The sequence below is a fragment of the Salminus brasiliensis genome, chromosome 16 (assembly GCF_030463535.1).
Source record: "Salminus brasiliensis chromosome 16, fSalBra1.hap2, whole genome shotgun sequence".
Classification (NCBI taxonomy): Eukaryota; Metazoa; Chordata; class Actinopteri; order Characiformes; family Bryconidae; genus Salminus; species Salminus brasiliensis.
Window position 1 is genome coordinate 17,928,663 of NC_132893.1, and position 21,774 is coordinate 17,950,436.

The window sequence follows — 21,774 nt, forward strand, 5'->3', positions numbered from 1 at the left end:
TAGACTGTCCACTAATGAACTAATAAACAGGCAGACCAGTCTGGAAAAGGAGAATCAATAGATAATTGCTTTACATATAATCATCAGCATCAGGCCGATTATTAGATGACCAATATTATTCGAGCGTGTATATGTAAGTACTGTTTACTGTAACATTGGGCAAATCTGTATGGATTCTATTTATTGCACCACATTTGCAGTACCCTGACAAATACATGCTAAATTAGAATATTGGAAAATCAGATTCTGGCATTACTTCATAATTTTCCACATCAGCCTGGTTAGTAGTTCCTGGTTATTGATATTAATTTCTTTGTCTAACCCTCTGTAGCTACTGTGAAAATATTGAAATAAATTAATTAATAACAAAAACATTAAACATGGGCCTGACTGTATTTTGTCTCTTTTCATTTGGAGTGCACTACCATTCACCATTTAGTCTGACATTTGCACACATTTAATGTGAATTCCTTAATGTTAAACATTAAATCTGAGCATGTGAAAGCCCACCGGAAAACACATACAACAGACTGCAAATCTGAAGCAAATACTTCATACAATAATACAGACAGTAAAAATAAGAGCATTAAAAAAACATTTATATAAAATATTTTTGGACAGATTTCTTTGATTACATGGAGAGACCCTGAAGTCTGTGGCTTTATGTTTGACATTCATAAGTCTTTTGATTTGTCCTGATGTGTGTATTTTTGGTAAACTACTCCCAGAGTGGTGAAGAAGTTTCCCATGAACAGTACAAGGAAAGTGGACCCACACATAAGTACCTGCAAACAGGGAAAAAAATTACACTTGCTATTTGGCATTCACTATTTTTGGCATCTATAAACATGCATTAAACAATATATTAAATGTATAGGCATTAAACAATATATTCAATATATCAAGGGGAACTAATAAAAGAGGAAATAATGTCTCTGACGCCCAGATCACAAGTTTAAAAAGACATTGTTATTGTTTTTATTGTATTAACTTCCTCACCTGCCACTCTTTCCATTCTGGCAGCTGGGCCATTTGGAAAAGTGTGATTCCATTGTAAAGTTGCCAAAACTGCAGGAGCACAAGACAGAATTAGAAAACCACCATTGTCTAAAAGCCAAGCATATTTTGTAATAAAGTAACAGAGAGCAGAGATTCATTTCAACACTTCTCAGTGAAGGCCAGTGTGAATGTGAGTCAATTCAGAACTGTGCAACTGTGCCAAGGCTGAGACCCGTTTACTCCTGGACACTACAATCATCTTGAGGATTGAGCATCTATCAGGATTATATCCAGATAAAGTCAAGCCAAATAAAAAGTGTAAGACGCACCCAAGACGCATTTAAACCAGATACATATTTGAGCCATGTTAAAGCAGTGTAAACACGTCCATCTCTCCAAGACCCAAACTCCTCCCAGTACAATCGAAACACTTCCCCATGCAGCACATCACTGGACACGTAATCAGTGTCCGTAAGGACGATAATCATGGAGGATGCACATGGTTAGGGATTGGACATGCTTAATATCGATATGGACGAACAGGAGCCGTGTACTATTTAAACAAATACCTAAACAGCTCCTGGAAACGTATGATGACATGCAAGATTGTGAATTCCCAGGCAGCAACCATCTTTAGCATAACACAGGAAGAGGCTGAATGGATTAACAACTGGAGCATATTCTGTTCTACACAGCAACTGGATTTCAGCCCAACTAACCGGAGATTCATTCAACGATCACGTGTAAATGCAATGCTGTTAAAATCTTATGAAGATACAACCCAGATACTACAGGTGTAACGGGGCCTTACTTATGTGCACACTTTTCCTCACTCTTTTAGACTTGATGTTTAAAGACTTGTACATTAGTCATTCTGTGCACACATGGGGTGTTCTCAATTTCCAGGGTCTTTATAAGTAAAAACACATATGTAACATATGTACATAAAAACATATGTAATAAAAAAAACTAAAAGCACTGTGATACTTACATGACCAAAGAAAAGGAAAGGCAACAGAAATGTCAGACCTCTCCACATCCACGACTGAAAGCCCTCTGTTTCAATACAAAACAAAAGTGTTTTCTTTATTTGACAAAGTTTCCACTGCTACTATAACTGGACATTTCTTCTTATATTTGCTATATTTAGTATAAGAACTGTACAAGTACAAGTATAAGTAGTATAAGAACTGTACAATCAGCTTCAACGTTTTTAAGTTCAGCCATGTCACTTCACTGCTGCGTTCTCATCACTGGCTTCCTGTAGCTGCTGCCCGCATTCAACGGACCAGTCCCTCCGTACTTGATGGCAATGGTCAAAAGCCGATCCGCACCAAGAGCCCTTCGAGCTTTAAGTACGGCGCAGCTCGACCCGCCATCCCTCAAAATCCACAGAACATAGGCGTCCAGGCTTTTTTCTGTCCTGCACCAAAGTGGTGGAACGAGCTTCCTCTGGGTGTCCGAACAGCAGAGTCGCTCGCTGTCTTCATACGCAGACTGAAGACCCACCTCCTCCGAGAGTAGTTGGGCGAATAGCAGAATTATTGACTTGTGTTTAGTAATGTCTAAAGCTTAGAGGTATCTTTGAATTTTTAGTCTATTCAAACTAGCTGAGGTTTTTCTTGGATAAATATCAATGCACTTTTGTAAGTCGCTCTGGATAAGTGCGTCTGCTCAATGCCTTAAATGTAAATGTAAACATGTATTTTCTCTAGGATTCTCTTTTCAGCAGTGGCTGACCCCCAACAATGACCTAACTTAACGTCAGTTGGTTTAATCTACCTTATTCTCTTCTCTCCCCTCTCTGTCTTTATATCTTCCTCCCTCTTGTCATGTGCGTAGAGACAGGAAGACTGGGTCCACTTTCTGTATCTGTATTTGTCAAAAGCCCTATGCCCAGTTTTTTAGAGTTTTGTAGTTTCTGTAGCGATTTTGTGACATTTCATAAAATTCTGAAGCAGTGGCGGCAGTCGTAGCGGAAACACTGATATGAGTGTAGCTTACCAACTGTGAGGTCCATGTTGTGTCTCTCTCCCAGGGCACGAAGCCGGTATAGACAGCCACTCTGATAGTAGTATTGAAGAAACTGGACAAAGTCTGTGATAGAACAAAAAAAAAAAGCTGAAAACATGCATTTCCATACATACACTTCAAATATGAATTAGATATGGTATTGACTTAAATGTAGCTCTATTACTTATATACATGGAGTAGGACAGGAACTGATTCCTAAACATCTGATAGAGTTCCCCTTCAGGCCTGGAAGAACAGCATAATTTAAATAAACGCTCTGTTATCCTGAAAAACGTTGGTTTAGTAGTTCTAAACATGTGGTTTGCTAACTAAAGGTCATGACTGACATGTCAATCACATCCCAGTTTTGTAGATGAGTATCATTAGCCAACAAAATGAATGATCAGTCTGTTAAAAGATGATTACATTTGGATACCAAACATGTAATTTACAAAACCTTGCTCCGATAGCAATACATTTGCATGCTGTTACATGTAAGTGTAGAGACCGAGGCACTCTTACCAAGTCAGCATTACACCAGAGAGGAACGTTGAGACATAATGTTGAAATACCCACCACCCCTTGATCCTGAAACAACACGCAATGGCATCAACAACACTGTGCAGAGGTCAAAATGGCGCAAACCGAAAGCAAAGCTAAATGTTCGCATCAGTTTAGTATACTTCAGTTTGTTACAGTATATTTGGTGTGTGTACAATCTAAACGATAAGAAGCATCAGATTAAAGCAGTATATTCTTTGAAATATTATATAAAGAAGCATGATATGTTCAATACAAATACATTTCACATATATATAAGCTTACATTTTACTTGGAGTACTCACTTTGAGCCGTTATTAATGAGGATGCTCTCCCGTATCGTCAGAGTGCAGTAATACCACACTAACAGAAAATTGAAAAGTGCATCTACCACTCTGTCCAAGAGAAAACACACAGTTCACTACAGAAAATCTATCTGAGGTAGATAAATAATGTGTGTGTAATTAATAAACAGTGACGACTGACAAATAAAAACAAACAAACAAACAAGAAAACATGCATCTTCTAATTATTCAACAAAAAAGGCTGAGCATACCTATAGCTGACTATGAACCGGCACGTGAAGGAGAAAAGTAGAAGTATCACAGTCAGGCAGAGCTTAAACTTCTCATATTCGTCTTTATAGGCAAATCTAAAGGATGACAAAAAAGAATTTTAGTCCTTTAGTCCTTTTGAATAGGAACACGATACATAATTCAAGAAGCGTTTATAAGAGACTTACTTTGACTGCTTGTTAAGGAGTGTAACATTCACATTTCCAAGGACCAGACTGAGGTATAACCTAGAGGTAGTAGAAACAGGAAAATACTAAATGTTAATATCACAATCTTACAACAGCGCAAAAAAATATCACCTACATACGCAAAGTGTCCTTTCTGAAAACAGGGGTTACAAAGTTTGCATAGACATGACTGACATGGCTGTGTCAGCACTGCAGATGGCAAACTAGCCCAGGTTGCAGCTGTTAATGATGTGTACTGAAGGTGCGGCTGGCATGTAAATGAACATCTCCCGGTGGCTTTACCCGTTTTTCTTTGGAAGGAAAGCCTCCATCTCGAAAAATACATCTGGCCTGTCTTTTATGGCTTCCTGGATCAAATCTACTTCGCCGAGGTTTTCTGGTTTCCCTTTCTGTCTGCATCTATCAAAGAAACAACAACATAAATATGCTATGTGAGGTTAAAAGGTGTACATCCACTTGCCTTGCCTTGCCTTGAACTCAGATCGTGTATTAGCTTGTGTGAAGGGAGTGGCAGAGTGGCAGAGTGTCGACACTCACTCTTCAAGTGAATCAGAGAGTTCCCTTAGCCTCTTCTTCTGACGAGCAATAGACGCCGAGCAGCTTCCTTGCAGTTTCGAGACCTCCTCTAGCTTTTGTTTGTACATACGGTGGGTCTCCTGAGGGAAATCAAGAAACATTAAAAGATGACAACGTTACTGAGAACCAGATTCAACTGGTGGTCGCTGAATAAAGTTCAGCGAGCCAAGCTGGCTACTCAGATGGGGCATCTGTCTGCCTTGCCCCATCTGCTGAAGAGCTTGTATATGGTGTTGTTCAGCTACTAGTTTACATATAGCTAATAGCTAATTAACTCTGTACAGAGGGTAGATAGCTAGCTAGTGCTGTTCACACTGACTGCCCGTGCTCTAAAGCCCTAGAGGAGTCTAGGATTAGCTAATCAGCTAAACAACAGGGTCTGTTCATTCAACTGACAACAACAACAACAACAACAACAACAGCGCTAATGTGAAACTCAGCTAGTTAGCTAACATTAGCTACATAAGCTAAACGCCTGCGGCTCTTCGGATATTGTTAGCTAGTTAGCTAGCTAGTTAGTTAGCTATGATACTGGATGGTCGGATAACTTAATTATACAATATTTACAGTCGCATAACTACGAGCCCCAAGAAAGGCAGTCTCACACACTAGCTAATACTAGCGCTCACACTGTCTCTGTAGACCTGATTACACCCCGAGTCCTCTCACCTGGACCTGTTGGTAGTCCTTTTCGAGATCTTTCCATTCCTGTAAACACTCGGTTAATGAGTTAGGACTAAATAACATAGCGTGAGGCTTCGTGCCTGAAGACTTCTGGCTAGCTTTGTTATTATTTGAGTCCTAAGAGAGCAGGAGAGATAACGGGCTGCTGTCCGCCTGTCCTGCTCCTCGGCTGTGTGGGGAAGCGCTCCTCCAGCCCTCTGGTTTGACAGTCATGCGCCGTTTGTCATGCAGCATCTGAGGGACCCACGTCACGTCACCGCCTCCCTTCCCTGCCTTGCTCCTTCATGGAGTTTCCATTGCACACGAGGGGAGCCGGGACAAAGCGTCCATAGACCGTATCATTTTCCATGAGATCCGAAACCAAGTAGCTAGCTAACACCAAGGCTAATATTTTGATACCCCAACTTAAATGCACGTGGTTCGTTACAATGACAGAAACAGAAAGCTGCTCAGCATTAACTTTCAGTTCAGTAACCGTTACAACAGGTTACATGTAGCCTAAACATGTCATAACAATGTAGTTATAATGTTTCCCATGATTATCCCTTATTTTACCCTATTTCTCTCTCTCTAAAGCAGTGGTTGCCTGGTTTTTTTTTTGGGATGTCTAAATCTAAGGGGTCAGGGACAGTGGTGGTGTGCTGGGGCGGCCCGGGTGGGATCGCCGGGAAAATGGCCCTTATTTTTGAAATGTTCCCAATGTTGAGAGGTGTGTGTGTGTGTGTTAGAGGTGTTATCTGTGTTGTTTTTCAAGTTTTCAAGCTTCCCTTTTGATAAAAGCCCCATTCGCCAACGTTATACCATGTTTATTAGTTCATATGCTGTACCCGCTGCACCGTTTAAGGTGGGACGGAGGATTTGTACAGCGAGGTAGAGAAAAAGAAGTCAAATTGGCATCACGTTTAAAACTGGATGAAAATATTACTAAAGTCATGTAATGTGATTTCAAGTAAATTAAAAGCAAGGTGTTTCCGGGGCAAAACGAGGCTTTAATGAAACAGCCCTGTCTCCCCATGCATGAAACCCTACCGATAAACCAGCTCTGTCTTCCCATGCCTCAACGGTTTGGCCCCACAGTATCTTGGGGATCTTCTTAACCCCTCTACCCGTCACATACACTTCGTTTGCAGGACGCTGGCCTGTTGTCATTTCAATGCTTTAGAAAAAAACAAAGCCAGGGGAAGAGCCTTCTCTTATAAAGCCCCCCAACTTCATGCTGCTCTATGGGACTCAGACACACTCTCTGTGTTAAAAAACATACCTTTCTGCACAAGCTTTTAGTTAATCCACCATTGTACTGTACTGTTTTCCTTGCTGATGTAGCCTGTTTGCATACTAACACTGTTCTGTACTGCTCTGCTTACAGGTTTCTTGTCTCGTCTTTCAAAACTACTTCTTTTACAGGCTGTTTTTGGTTGCTGGTGCCTGTCTGCTCTCTGGATCTTATTCCCATATATTGGGATGCACTGTTCTTGCAATGCTGTCCTACCCTCATATTCATTCTCGCCTCACTGCTTAGCTGTACATATGACTGTTTACCTTGCATAGACTTTGACATTTCACTCACATTGTCATCATTTATGGCCATCACATATTGCCACAACTCTTAATTCACTATTGCTATTTATCTATTTTTATTCTTGTTCTTCTGTTATTCGTTGCGCTATCCACTGTTGACCAGAGGAGGATGTGTTCCCCTTTTTGAGTTTCGGTTCCTCTCAAGGTTTTTTCCTTTTGATCTGTGTCATGCCTGCCCTTGTTTTGTATCTTGTCAGTTCTGGTCCCTCCTGTGCCCCATTCACTGCCACACCCTCTCGCCCCCCCCCCCCCCCAGGTGCCCCTTGTCGTTTTTGTGTATATCTACCCCTGTGTTTCATGCTTGCCTTTGTCTCTCCTTGCACAGGGTGCACATGCTTGTTTTCCATGGCCTTGATGTGTGCCTGTCAGTCATCGGTTTGTGAATTCAGTGTCCAGTGGTTTCCTTGTTTAATCCAGTTCATGTCTGAATCTAGTCAGTGTCTCAGTTCATGGCTGTGTCTTGTCTTTGTCTGGTTGTTCCAAATGTTACCTTGCTTGGTTTATGTCCGTTTACCTAGTCCTTAACCCAGTTTATGTCTGTGTTTCTAGTTGGTGTCTCCTTGTTCCCTCGCTCAGTTTATGTCTGTGTTTCTAGTTGAAGTCTTATTGTTACATTGCTCAGTTTTGTGTTTCTAGTCAATGTCTTTTTGTTACCTCACCAAGTTTGTGTATCTAGTCAAAGTCTCTTTGTTACTTTGCTTAGTTTATGTCCTTAGGTTTTTCTGGTCTTAGTCTGGTCCACATCTCGTTAGGTTTATGTTCTTGGGTTTGTCTGGGCAGTGATTAGAAGTCCCTTTAGTTTATGTTTCTTTGTATCCGTTTTTTCCTTAGTTTCACATATCTGTCAATAAACCACCTGCGAGTATGTCCGCTTCTGCTTCCTGCCTCTACAAGCCATATGATAATCGGAGGGAGTTTTCTTTGCCACTGCAGCACTTGGCTTGCTCAAAAGAGGCTTGGACCTGGATCTCTGTAAAACTGCTTTGTGACAAGCGCTATATAAATAAATTTGAATACCCCCACCAGTGAACCAATCCCATCTCCCTGTTCCCATACCCTTACCAATTAGCCAGCCCTGTCTCCCTGTCCTCTGTGACTAATTGCACTACTTTTCAGGATGGCTGTGTGTGAGAGAGAAAGCAAAATAAAAAGTAGTTCTTATACTACACCATTATTTATGGCAGCATTTGCTGTTGTTTTTTTTTTTCATTTAAAGGATACACACTCAACCTGCTAAATTAGCAAATATGTTTGAGCTGAAATTGTTTCTGTATCGATTCTCCCATCCCTGTCCATGAGTCTGTAGAGACATCCAACCTTGTCAGACAGCCTTTTATTTCAAATCATAACCACTGATAGGGGGGTAGTTTCCTGAACTGACAGCCTGTACGAGTCATACGGTTTTACTATAGGTATTCCCCCTTCTGACGAACGTGCATTAATCTAAGAGAGACACAATATTGAAAGGTAAAGTAGCATGTGGACTGACATGGTAAAGTAATAATCCTGGATTTGACATGTATATAACTCGGGTTACACAGCGTACACACTGCGTTGTCCTGCTTCACCAAAATTCCATACCAGATGGTAGCAACATAGCAATGACAGAGATGCTATTCTCTTTATTACAGGTCATTGGAGCATCGCAATAATTTTGAAGCTGTTACTTTTAGCTACAAATGTTGTTTTAACCTTAAATATACTTTCCACTGTTCTAACCATTAGTGTTGATCTTGCCTTCCTGTGTATTTTTAAATGGTCATTTTTTAAATGTTTGCAAATCAGATGTGGTAAGATGACTGTGTCAAACAAGCATAACTTTCTGCATAGGTCACTGTGGGATCGACATAGGAGCTAACAAGCTAATTTCATATGCAGAAGCAGGAGAGATGGAGGTCACTCTGGATTTGATGCAGTTGTTGTCTGTCACGTTGCAAGTGGCGTGAAAGAATTTTGAGCGGCCAGAGCATCAATATGCATCAGTACAAATCCAATTGTAATCACATTTTAAACCATCTCCAAATGGTTTGGATTTGATTTGCAAAAATTTCATGTGTTTTTAGCTGTCCAAACTATCAGAAAATCTATCTGCAAACAATCTAGATATGCCAAAAATCTGGCTTTGGCTGGCAGTCTAAACATAGCTATAGTTGCTAGCTCATCTTTTATTCTGGTTGGTTAGTAAATGCTCTGTATCACTTGAAAAGCCTTATTAATTTATGGAAATCTGTATCTAGTAAATCACTTAAATTTTTTTCAATACTCACAACCAAACCACAATAGACTGACTACATGATATACTTTTCCTTTTATTTTGTAATAAATAAGAGCAATATTTGTTTTTTATTTGCATTGTGAAAACTCGATCTCGAAACACAGGGTCATAAGAGAAGCAAAAGCATATAGCCTCAAATCATATGAAGACTCTTCAGTAGTTGGGCTCTGAAATGTCTGTCATTTTCCTCCCCAGTACACACAGCTCCCAGCTGGACAGCTGCTGCACAAATCCACGATTAGGCCTCATGTTGGCTTTACATTTTTGCACATGATCCCACGCTTCCTAAACATGAATCACAATCACAAATGAGCTTGGGGTCTGCCTTTCATGATTTATGTCGATCAATCATGTCTGTAATCTAAATTGCTGCCTGCATAATTCTCTAAAAGAGGTTTAGCATTAGCTCCAGATTTGTGACAACATTGCTGAACTGAAGTGAAGGTGATTATTAAACCGCAAGCTTCACATATTCTAATGTATAATAGCAAGATCATAGATGTTATAGACAGATGTGCATACACTTTGTCCAAAAGAATCCAGATGCTAATCGTTTTTTAAGGTGCACACACAGCTGTGATCTTTATAAATAGGGTTTATAAATGGAAATAAAATGAGATGCTGTGGGGCAGCCATACACAGGTTTTAGTCAGTGACTTTGGGAGTTCAAATGGTGTTTGTAAATAATCCTACATCAGGACCTGACCTCACTAAAGCTCATGTGGTCCAATGCAAACAAATCCTTCTTCCAAATCAAATGTTCTTACATCTACTGTAAGAAAAAAGATTTTTATGAGCTGATGTCTACAAACTTTTGGACATATTTGGTGTGTTTGACATGTAGGTAAATACTTAGCCATGTCTTGTTTACTCAGAATCGTGAAGCTAAAGTAAGGGATTTCAGAAATGCAAAGTGTAACCTGACACAATTCCTTCTATGGAGACGAAGGGTTTGAGGACCAAACTTTCTTCATCTTTTTTTTAGCTTACATGCACTCATTGAGCATTTTATTAAGAATACATTTCTGTACACCTACTCTTTCATGCAATTATGTAATCAGACATTAATGTGGCAGTACAATGCATAAAATCATAAAGATACAGGCAGGCCAACAGCTTTAGGCAATGGTCACATCAACAGAATCATCAGAATGGGGGAAATGTGATTGTAGTGACTTTGAGCGAGGCATGATTGTTGGTGCTAGATGGGCTGGTTTGTGTATTTCTAGAACTGCAGATCTCCAGGGATTTTTAGCCACTGGAAAACCCAAGACAGGGTATAACAACACTCAGAAACTGAAACAGGTATAACAACAGGTTTCATAAACATGACAATCATCTTGTGGAATCAAAGCCATGAAGCATTTAGGCTGTTTTGAGAGCAAAGCGCCACATTACCTAGTATTTGTATAGTGTTCCTAATGAATTGCTTGTTCACATCCCAGTCTATATATGAAAACTAAGCTCCAAAAACAGCTGGTTTTGAATCCACTGTTTATGTGGTCACAAAAAACAACTGACACATGCCCACCTATTCAGGCCTAGTTTAACTCCATAAGTTATTTATAAAGTGTGTAATAACGTTTGTGAGCCTTGAACTGTAAAAATACTTGAATTTATACTGTTTTACAAAAAGGTATGAATTACTTTTATTATTATACTGATATTACCTTCAATCAACACAAGTACAAGTACTATACACCCTTATAAGTCCCTAAAAGTATAACTTCCCTGTGACTACAATGCATGTGTCAACGTTGCATCAGGCAACATCTCTAATAAAAAAGTGAAGAAACACTTGCAGTAAACATTCACAGTTACCTTGAGTGTGTATTTCAGGTGGTGCATGAGGAAGGCCATGGCCAGCACACTGCAACGACTAACGCCATGAGTTGAGAATATATACGCAACAGACTTGGCGTTAAGGTGAGATGCTGGAATATTAAACAGAAACCAGGAGTGCTTACCATCTTGAAAACCACAAAAAAAAGAGAACATTGTGTAAACCACATGTTCGTACATCACTACACTTACCCAGGAAGTTACACACTTGCTCAAAAGAATTAGACAAATCAGCATCCACTGAATCCGCCACTCGGATATGCAGGACTGTGAGCTTTCCATTTTCAAACCTAGATTGAAAAACATTCAATTTGGGCCTGAAATGAATCTTGATTTACATGCAATCAAACCAGGAAAAAGGAAAAGCAGATCAACTCACATTACACTGCTCTCTTCAGAAACATTGATCAATGCAGTCAGTTTTAGGTCTTTGAGTATCTGACGATTTGATGCCTGCCTGAAATCACCCATATACAGCTGACCAGGTAGAATTTCCACTGGATAGGGCTCCAGGCTTTCCAGTTCCTGATATATGCAGATATATTTAAACAAGCAAGCAAACAAACAAACTGATTTATTCTATTTTCAGTCATAATATCCATAAACCCCTTAACACAGAAATGCTTATTACACACTAAGGTGTATTATTACTCAGTAACTACAGGGACATCTGTACAAACTGGTGGGGCTATTCTTTGGTAATAGAAGGTTGTAATAACACTTTCAGCCCACCGGCAGGCTCTAGGCTGTTTAAGGGGTTACGTTTTGCATGTTTCCGCATCAGGACAAAAATCAGAAAACATGCATTTAACATAAAATTAATGATTAACTCAAACTACTGAATATAATATCAGGTGTTTCAGTATTCGGTGATTCCATCCTTCACCTTTATCACAGCTGCCATTCTTCAGGAGACTTTTTGGAGGTTTCCAAAGTTAGGTTTATGAGACCTTCAATTAAAAACAAATCACCAACTCCAGATGTTTTTGTACACCTCCAAAAGTTGCAGTGATCTGGTGGTCTTGCATTGGTTGCTTCTCATTTTTCTTTTCAGTGTATTCATTTCCAAATGCAACCACTAGTTAGGCCTCCCCATATCACACAATACCACCAGTCCTGAGAGGGCGAATGCTAGCATGTGCTTTCTCCAGGTCACATGAAGCACCATGCATTCTGAACTACAGCTAATGCAAGATCATTGGACAGCTGAACGAAGGACAGTACTGTGATTCTGTTATATCAGCTAACAGACACCCAGACTGGCTAGCATCTCACCGAGTGAGAAGGGAGAGGAAAGGCCTTCCTACCTACCCAGAGAGAGCAAGGCCAATTGTGCTCTCTGGGATTCCCAGCCATGGCTGACTGTGGCATCACCAGGGATCGATCCAGCAAGCTCCTGATGATAAACAGCTCTGTACTTGGATGGCGCTGTATCTTTAAATCACTGTTTTTACACTTATTTTACTTTGACTGTTTTCCTCATGGATTATTTAACTAATATTGAATGTCCTCAGAAATATCTACTGAAAAATGAACAACACGCACTTCATGGCTGCCCTGACTGGAAATTAAGTAAATGTATTAAAATGATTATTAGAATATATTTCCAAAATGTATATATCAATACATGTATTTAGAAATGAAACAATATATTAAACACATATGTAGAGTATCTGTAAGGTACACAAATATACATTTAACATGGCAAGAACAAGTTTCATTGGTACAGATACACAGTAAAGATGCGGTTAGGCCATTTGATATATATTTCAGACAAATGTATTTTAAAATATATCTAATAAAAAAACTCATTAATCGACCAATTTTATATACGCCAAACATATGTTAAAAATACATTTAAAATGTATTTTTAATTATATATTTAACAGATTCATTTTGTGGCCATTTCCATTCATTGCAAACACATATTTTGAATATATATTTCTCTATATTTTTATTTATATATTTCCATTTGAGATGTGGCAGTCAATAAACCCAAAAGGCCAAATAAGAACATTTACCCGGATTGTGTAAATAATTTTCTGCGTTCTGAGGAAAGGGTAGATGGCAGAAAACCTCTCGTAGCCTCCAATAAGAATTTGAACAGGGTGGCGACTTGCGTTTGCCAAGCTGTCAGCGCAGTCTACGGCTTGTCCTGTGGACAGACATGACATATATTCAAATCCAGTGCAGTTATCATGTAATATCTTTCTAACAGACTATATCTAGATGCCAGAATGTAGCTATATGTACTGACCTGGATCGTGGAGAGAACTGGTATTGCTGTCATACACAATGATATACCTCATGCTCTCCACTTCCACATCAGTGGGAATGACACATTTCCCTTTTGAATCCTTAATAGAAATTCAACATGTCACTTAAACAAGCTACTAAAGGCATGCAGGCAACAGCTGCTTAAATATGTATTCACTCACTACACACAACATACCCACTTAGCATTTCTGGCAGTAATGATGTGACTGCAGTAATACGGTCCTTCAGCACGAGCATCTGAATAAATGGTAGCAAATAACTTTATGATCAATATGACAGATCCCGTTTTTAATGCTTTTAATGAACTCTTAAGTGTGTTTTCTTACCAATCAAACATAGGAAGTTGGGTTCTGTAAGCCTCGAGTGCCGCTGATACTGATTAAGGACGTTGTACAGCTCAGAGGGCTCACAGGGAACCGTTCCAGCCATCAGTGTGTTCAAAAGCCGAGTGGAGACAGCATGGTCAGCAAATCCTTAGCTTTTTTAAAATGTTAAACTAAGATTAACTAGCTAATTAACTCGCTAAATATTAATGTCGGGTTGAAGTGTAAGCTATATGAATCTTTGGAAATCGACAAGCTGCGGAGTTTTTCGCTAGCTAGGTCCTTCTTGCTAATAGTTTACAACGTTGCTACGGTAACCAATGAAAGACGGTTGGGTAGGCTGGGACCGCCCACTTCCAGCCGTCGACGCTTGAACAACCAATCAGAGCGCAGAGCTCGCCCAGCTGTTTGCAGCGCGCCCGGCTGGTTTGCTGAGGCCGATTTCGGAAGTATTTTTGAAAAGCTGGTGAAGAGCCGCTGACAGGAATGGCTGGATTCGGGGTGAGTTTAGGTCATTTTTTTTGCCTTTTTGTTTTTGTTTATAATTAATTTGTTCGTACGTTGGTTTGTTATGACTTGTTTAGTGTTAAAAAAATATTAGTTGTAAAAAAAATAGTGGATTACAGTATCAGCTCGGTCAAACCGTGTTCCGTTGGTTCTCTGTGTTGCACGTTTCACAGAGACTAAGCAGGGTCTTCCAGCGGCGAAGGAAAAAGACTTCTACCAGTCGACGCTGGGCCATCAAGACCAAGAAGACTCCAACATCTCACAGTCAAGAAAGCACCCAGAGGTAAGCAGAGTCAAACCACGATAAACAGGTCCGACATAACCTAAAGAGTCCCTTACAGGACAGCAATGCGACTGCCTTTAACCTTTAACGTGTGACTGAAGTTCGTATGTGTCGTTATTATGGCTTTTCTTTAGGTATCTGGGTCCAAAGGAACATGCTAACCTGCAAAAATGCAACTTCAGGAATAGCAAAGCTGTGCAGGTAGACTGGAGTATAGGTCTGACGTCACATACTACAGTATCCAGAGCTTTAAAGGGATAGTTTACTGAAAATGAAATTCACTCTTTTAAGACAACAATACATTCAAAGTGTTGGACACAGATGATATTTGGCTTCCGCTTTTATCCCATCCGTGCAGTAAACACACATATACACCAGTGAAACACACACAGTGGATTGCTATGGTGCCCGGGGAGCAGAGAGGGTATAGGGCCTTGCTCAAGTGCCCGACGATGGCAGCTTGCCGAGCCTGGGTATCAAACCCACAACCCTGTCATCAGTAGCCTGGAGTTCTAACCTCTGAGCCACTATTTCATTCAATTTCACACTATTTCAGTCGGCAATTCTTTGTGAAATAGATTCAACAAGAAGTCGGAAACGTTTCTTTGAGATTCTGGTCCATGTTGATATGACTGTGTCATGCAAATTCTGCAGATTTTTCGGGAGAATGTTCGTGATGCGAATCTCACGTTCTGCCACATCCCAGAGGTGTTCTACTGGCTCTGGTATTCATTAAACTCGCTGTCATGTTCATGAAACCAGTTCGAGGCGACCTCTGCTTTGTGACATGGTGCATCATGCTGGACGTACCAATTAGAAGATGGGTAAATTGTGGCCTTTAGGGGAGTAATATAGTCAGTAACTGTACTCAAATAGGCTGTAGCTTTTATGTGATGATTGTCTGGTATTATGATGGCATTCATGATGCATTCTGACCCTAACATCTATCAGCCTTAGCAGATATTAAAATTCCTCAGACCATGCAGTGATTTTCTAGACTTCAACTGTCATTATTCTGGTGAGCCTGTGTCCACTGCAGCCTCAGCTTTCTGTTCTTGGCTGACAGGAGTGGAACCCGACATGGTCTAAAATATTTTAGCAGAAAATGAATTCCATGCATGTCGCTAGTCCTTTGCCTTGGTGTCTATTATATTGGCATGATATCATGCTAAAACTAAAGAAGCAAACATTTTGGCCAATCAGCTGTGTGTTTATGGGTAAAGGGAAATTATGTATGTTTATTATGTATGCCTTTTCATTAAATTATATATTACTATAACCTAGAGCTAGGCATTATGATGATGTTTTATTGTATTGTGATAAATTACTAGAGTACTAGAGAGTATCTGAATAGTAGTTTATAAGAATCTGTTGCTACTGATGTTTTTAGTCTGTAATTACATGTATTGTGATGAATATTGTGTATCGTGAAAAAAGTCTTTAAATAATGTGATATAGTATTTCTACTCTATCGCAATATTACATCATGTTTTATTTCGTATCCATGTTGTATGTCATAGCCTGTTCTATTTTTCTGCTTGTCCCTTGGTTTCTAGTAAACTGAATCCAAATGACAGAACCAAGATGGAGCTTGTTGTGGAAATCAGTGATAAAGACAGCAAGCAACTCTCAACATCATCAAAAAGTGGAGTCTTTCTTCACGTGATTGGAGGCATGTTGCAGCAGTGCCAACATAGAATGAGTCAGGTAAGTGTGAAAACAGTAGTAGAAAAAGTGCTTTAGTCTAATGTTGTCAAAAAACCCCAAATGTCCAACTTTGATACAATTTAAAAGTGTTTAAAATAATTTTCAGTACCACAGACAGGGGCTTCTGAGTGGCTCCACTATGGCCCCAGGGTTGAAAGTACGACTCCCTAGCCATACCACTTTGCCATCAGTGGCCGGAGTCCGAGAGAGCACAGTTGGCTGTGCTCTCTCAAAGCAATGTTGGCCGGCACAGGCATCTGTTGGCTGGTGAAGTGGAGCTGAGGACCCATTCTTCAGAGCGTGTTGGCTGCCCAGCGATACCGAAATGGTGTCAGTTTGAAAAGAAGCTGTGGCGAGCTTTGCATGTATTGGAAGAGCCATGTGTTAAGTTCTTACCCTCCTAGTGCCGGAAGCATTGCTAGTGCTAGAGGAAGTTAACTGACTCCACCGATTATTATCAAGTATTAATCAAGTAATTACTTGAATATTTGTCCGACCTTAGATTATCTGAAAGGACATCAGAAACACTTGTTCATTCTTTCTGATATATTCTTTAAGAGACTGTTACTAAGAAAAAAATAAATATTAGTATTGTTTGAAACTTTCAGATTTGCTCTAGCAAAATAACAATACACATTGTTTCACTCTCTCTCTGAAGATCTGGACTGGATTTTGGAACGTTTTCCTGTTCTGGAGAGCTTATTCACAGAGAGTCGAGACTCTTCACCAGAAAGTGGAGGACCTCCAAAGGGAACTGCGTCTGCTGCAAGCCAGTGTGGTGAGTAGTGGAATTTATTGCCAACTTGTTTTTAATTTTTTACATTTTCACTTGTGAACCTGGTTAATGTAATATACAACAAATAATCATCAAGGCATCATTCTTTCCTATGTGTTTTTTTTTAAGGTTTGTAAGGGTCCCAGAAGTTCTTGCTGCCCCTGTGTACCATCTAGTGGTGGCACCGTCCTGCAACTGCATCAGCAAAGCTCTGTTGATCCACTTGCTGCTCTTCCTCATCCTCCGCCACCTCCACCTCTGCCTCCCCCTCCACCTCCACCTCCTCCTCCACCCCCATCCAATAGGACTCCGCAGAAATTATCTTTAATTCACAAAAAGAAAACAATTCTCTCTACAGTGCAGGTAATAACCTGCGAACGACACATTATTAAAAACTGAGTTGCTAGAAAGTTCCTTAAAATTGTTCACACCACAATTTACGTACTACATGTAGCTGTTTATTGGATGCCTAAAGGCAACAGGCAGATAGATTGATTGATAGATAAATACAGTCATGTGAGTCTTTTAGTTAGTCTTTTTTAATATATTTAAACATATGAACCCCTTGACTGAAATAACTTCAGTTAGACGTTTCCTATACTGATCTACCAGTCTCTGACATTAACTGGGAAAAGGTTTTTCCCACTCCTCCATGCAGAATTCTTTGGCTTTGACTTCAGCTGTACATTTTAGGACTGTTGGAGACTTCTTTAGGCATGTTGTGGTCTGCTGTTGGCCATTGTTGCACATGTAAATGATTTACTTCCCAGAGTCATATGCATCTACAACCTTCTTTCCGAAGGCCCCATAGAGCTCTTTGGATCTGACCATGAGGAGACCACTCACTTCAACTATCAAGAGCAAACCAAACTAAATGAGGTTTAAATAAGACAGGCTCCCCCAATAGCCTCTCTGATGATGTTCTAATCATCCGCAGCTGATGTAGAGCACCTGATTCTAAATTTATGCATTTGAAGTAATAATAAATGTGGGTGTGTCCTAACTTTGTTCTCACAGGTAATCTAAAAAGTGAAACATCTGGACTACCTCTGTGTGTCTAGTAAAGATCTTACTAGATTAAAATGATGGTGTGAAAGTATTTGGGGCTAAATTATTAAGATGCATTTAAAGAGGAGTATTCAGGATGGAATATCCTTGTAGTCTAGTACATTTAAGGCTTTTAGCAGATGTTCTTATCCAGAGCGACTTACAAAAAGCTTTGCTATTTACCCAAAGATAACAGCTAGTTTGAATAGGCAAAAAAAATTAAGATACCTCTAAGTTTAGACACTACTAAAGTTCTGTATACTGAGAAGAACCTCTTTACCAAAAACCGCTTGCATAATAAAACTAACTTTTGATGAATTTAATTAGTGGGTTTTTCATGAGAACCTGATCATGAAGAACACAACTACCATAGATAATTAATAACTGTGGATTTATAAGAAATTAGGACCTGACCTACCTTCACTGTAAGATCCACAGTTCTCAGCTTATCTGTAGAATCAGATAAAATGGTCTCTGTTTTCCATAAATGAAGACACAATCTATAATCAGAAAACCAAGTCAAAACTTTAACAAACTGTTGGTATGTGTTCCTCTCCTCTCTGTTTTTTTAGGAGAAAATAAATCAGCGTGTTGCAGTGACTCTCCAAGACCTACAGACTGTGCAGCTAAGAAAAGTCACTGTTAACCGCAAAGTTCGGGTAAATAAATATTTCCTCTTTTGTTGTGTTGTCGTTCGGTATGGCACGGTGTAAAACAGAGCCTGAGAGTAACAGCATTTTTTTGCAGGTCTCCCCAGAAAGGAAAAAAGCACCTCTGATCACACTAGCGGACCTGCAGAAAGTTCGTCTGAAGCGCACTCAGTGCAGGCTCCCATCAACCCTGAGGCCTAGCCTTGCCAAGTGAGTTGCATGCTCTCTTCTCTACATTCTATTTGCACAGCAGAAAGGGTGTGTAACACTTACAGGCAACTTTAATTTAAAAGCCTTAAATGAACTTTCATTACCTTGTTAGTTAATGTCCCTGATCATACTAAGCACCGTTCATCATATCATTTAATAGACACAGTTGACATTTTCCCTTTATCTGCCTCCAGAAGATTACTTTTACATAATACTACAGTACATGTGATTGAAAAAAAGTCCTACGTCACTTCTTTTAAAAACACCTTCTTTTCTTCAACTATAGGTCACCAACCAAAAGTCCCATCAAGCTTGGGGTGCAGCTTAAAAAAGTCCACATCAACCGGTAATTTTATTATAAACTAGATGCATTTCATCAGTTTGAACCCCTAAAGACATGAATATTTTAGGCAAAGACCTTCAAGCAGTATATTCTCTTTTGTTTCACAGGACTCCAGGTAGAACACCACTGTGTGATAAAGAGAATGTAGAGGAACCCTACATAAGTCATGCAGTCACAAACTCCTGAGCAGCAGGTACGCAGCACTATGTAAAGCTGATCAAACTGTGCCTAAAAAGTCAGTTGCATTTCATCAGTAATCTTGCCATTATTGTATTTATTTCTTTGTTAATTGTTCCTGTTCTTGTTTGCACAGATTGCTTTGCTCACAGCACCCTAACCACTGAAGCCTGTATGCTGAGACCGAGATCAGGATATCTGGAGATTAGCCATTTAGTGTTTTACTTTTGCTGCTGTCGTATTGCAGTATTGCACGTTGTTGTCTGATTGGTTTACATCAGTCTGTGGTTTGATGTTTAATGACCTACTATAGTAACACACCTGACTCCACTTGTTCAGGAATTTTAACTCAAATTTCAAACAGTCACTCCTGCGTATTCCTGCCTTAATGGAATGAAAACCTGCAACCACAAGACTGAACCTCCCTGCTATAGGAGACATGCTGTAGTGGCACACCATCAGCATTAATCCAGTATCGAGTAGAAAGCAAAATCATGGGGGGGGGGCTTTGTGTGCACATTACATGTAGCCAAATATGGGTGTAACCAACGTGTATTTATTAATGTTTACATTTTTTTATGTTCTCTTGCAAAACATTTTCTAGAAACCACTTTTTGTATTTGGATCGAAATATCATTTTCTGATTTTGTCGTAACATGTTTAATAAATACTGAATCTGCTTATATTGTCATATACTGAGGCTTTAAAAAACTACAAAAAGGTTAAAATAGTTGATCACAGGTGAATGTTAGAAAGCAAAGCTTCCTTTCAGATCACACATACAGCCATATTCAAGTAAGACCTTAATACCTGTATCTGTGTCGTTTAGGAAGCTGTAAGTCCTTAAGGTCTTGCCAAAGGGGCTGTACTGAATATGCAGGGTGCTCAAACTTTGGTTCAGACGCTTTTCCTTTTTTATTTTGAAACTGTAAAAGATGGAAATTAAAAAAAAAATGTCTTACTAAAGATGTGGAATCTTTAACCTAACGGTATTGTCTTAGCAATTCACATTTGCTTGCTACTGTGTGTTTGTGTATATGTGTATGTATGTGTATTTTTGGGGTCAAAAATGCATTGTTTATTTGTTTTCATTTTAATGTTAACTTTTAATTAAATGCTGAATGCACAGGTTTTTGTCATTGTGTTATTTTGTAAAGTAATTAATTCAATTAATTTAACTAATTTCTACTTTCATTATTTAACTTACAGTCATTTTTGTTTGCTTAAAATCAGGGTGTCCAAACTTGAACAATTTATATATTGTAAAAAAATGGTCAGATTATTTGTTTTGTTGATTTTGTGGAAAATGTAAATATCCTCTACAGAGAAAACACTTGTTTATTTGCTTAATTATTATTTGCTTCCCTTTTAACCCCTGCACACCAGTAACACACAAACTCAATACTAAACTCTGCATTATCAAGAACTGGTTATGCATATGTCACCTTTAGAGTCTATAACCTCCAATTTGCACTAACCAAACCCAGATTTTAAATCTGCTGCATGTCACTTTACTTTTTTATGTAATTTCAGGGACATCTATACATATACAATCATTCATACACTTTATATATAGATATGCCACTTTATTTCTGATGTCAATGTCAGGGACCTCTTTATATTTATTTATACAAACACTTTATTCTCTTACATTCCTGCAAGTTAGTATGATACCATTTCTATACTTAGAGTTATTTAATGCTTATTTAAATGTTTGATGTGGAAATTGCACATTTAGCTAAATGTATTTGAAAGCACTGCACCAGTTATTTGATGAATTAGGTTAACGATAAGCTCAAACGCTCAAAGCTCAAAGAGGCTTAATGTCCACGTTAAACAGACGGTTTTTAGAACGTTTTTTTTTATTAAATGATTTTCAGACTAATTAAAAATGTATATTTACCAACAGTTTCATGAGCTCTAATAGAGTTTGTGTAGTACCAACAACTTTTTCATTTAAAAACATAGAAAACTGCAGAGCCTCAGTTTAATAAAATTAAACATCCCCTTTAGTTAGTGAATCATTCTTTCTGTTTAATAAATCGTTTCCTCAGTTTAATCAAATTAAACATTCCCTGTAGTTAGTGAATCATTCTTTCTGTTTAATAAATCGTTTCCTCAGTTTAATCAAATTAAACATTCCCTGTAGTTAGTGAATCATTCTTTCTGTTTAATAAATCGTTTCCTCAGTTTAATCAAATTAAA

The 21,774-nt window shown here is 39.0% G+C and overlaps 3 protein-coding genes across 4 annotated transcripts; 1 reads left to right on the top strand and 2 right to left on the bottom strand.

Moving 5' to 3' along the window:
• Window positions 1–582: 582 nt before the first annotated feature.
• Window positions 583–5,777, bottom strand: tmem120aa (transmembrane protein 120Aa). The gene is made up of 12 exons (XM_072659649.1): window positions 5,561–5,777; window positions 4,853–4,971; window positions 4,598–4,714; window positions 4,295–4,354; window positions 4,109–4,204; window positions 3,858–3,947; window positions 3,535–3,600; window positions 3,197–3,258; window positions 3,004–3,096; window positions 1,991–2,055; window positions 1,000–1,068; window positions 583–785 (listed from the first exon to the last, which is right to left on the bottom strand). The coding sequence occupies exons 1-12, from the start codon at window positions 5,636–5,638 to the stop codon at window positions 675–677; spliced, it is 1,026 nt and encodes a 341-aa protein (XP_072515750.1). The 5' UTR covers window positions 5,639–5,777; the 3' UTR covers window positions 583–674.
• Window positions 5,778–9,581: 3,804 nt separating this feature from the next.
• styxl1 (serine/threonine/tyrosine interacting-like 1) lies at window positions 9,582–14,142 on the bottom strand. Of its 2 annotated transcripts, none has more exons than XM_072659650.1 (8): window positions 13,874–14,142; window positions 13,723–13,784; window positions 13,528–13,627; window positions 13,292–13,425; window positions 11,650–11,795; window positions 11,463–11,560; window positions 11,250–11,362; window positions 9,582–9,713 (listed from the first exon to the last, which is right to left on the bottom strand). In XM_072659650.1, exons 1-8 carry the CDS (start codon window positions 13,974–13,976, stop codon window positions 9,582–9,584), a joined length of 888 nt encoding a protein of 295 aa, XP_072515751.1. In that variant the 5' UTR covers window positions 13,977–14,142. The 2 variants fall into 2 exon arrangements, with proteins under 2 accessions (XP_072515751.1, XP_072515752.1); XM_072659651.1 differs by lacking the exon at window positions 9,582–9,713 and adding an exon at window positions 10,537–10,686.
• Window positions 14,143–14,356: 214 nt separating this feature from the next.
• Window positions 14,357–20,000, top strand: prr11 (proline rich 11). The gene is made up of 10 exons (XM_072659409.1): window positions 14,357–14,371; window positions 14,551–14,660; window positions 16,217–16,367; window positions 17,026–17,145; window positions 17,272–17,505; window positions 18,762–18,848; window positions 18,937–19,049; window positions 19,336–19,395; window positions 19,500–19,585; window positions 19,706–20,000. The coding sequence occupies exons 1-9, from the start codon at window positions 14,357–14,359 to the stop codon at window positions 19,576–19,578; spliced, it is 969 nt and encodes a 322-aa protein (XP_072515510.1). The 3' UTR covers window positions 19,579–19,585; window positions 19,706–20,000.
• Window positions 20,001–21,774: the final 1,774 nt, after the last annotated feature.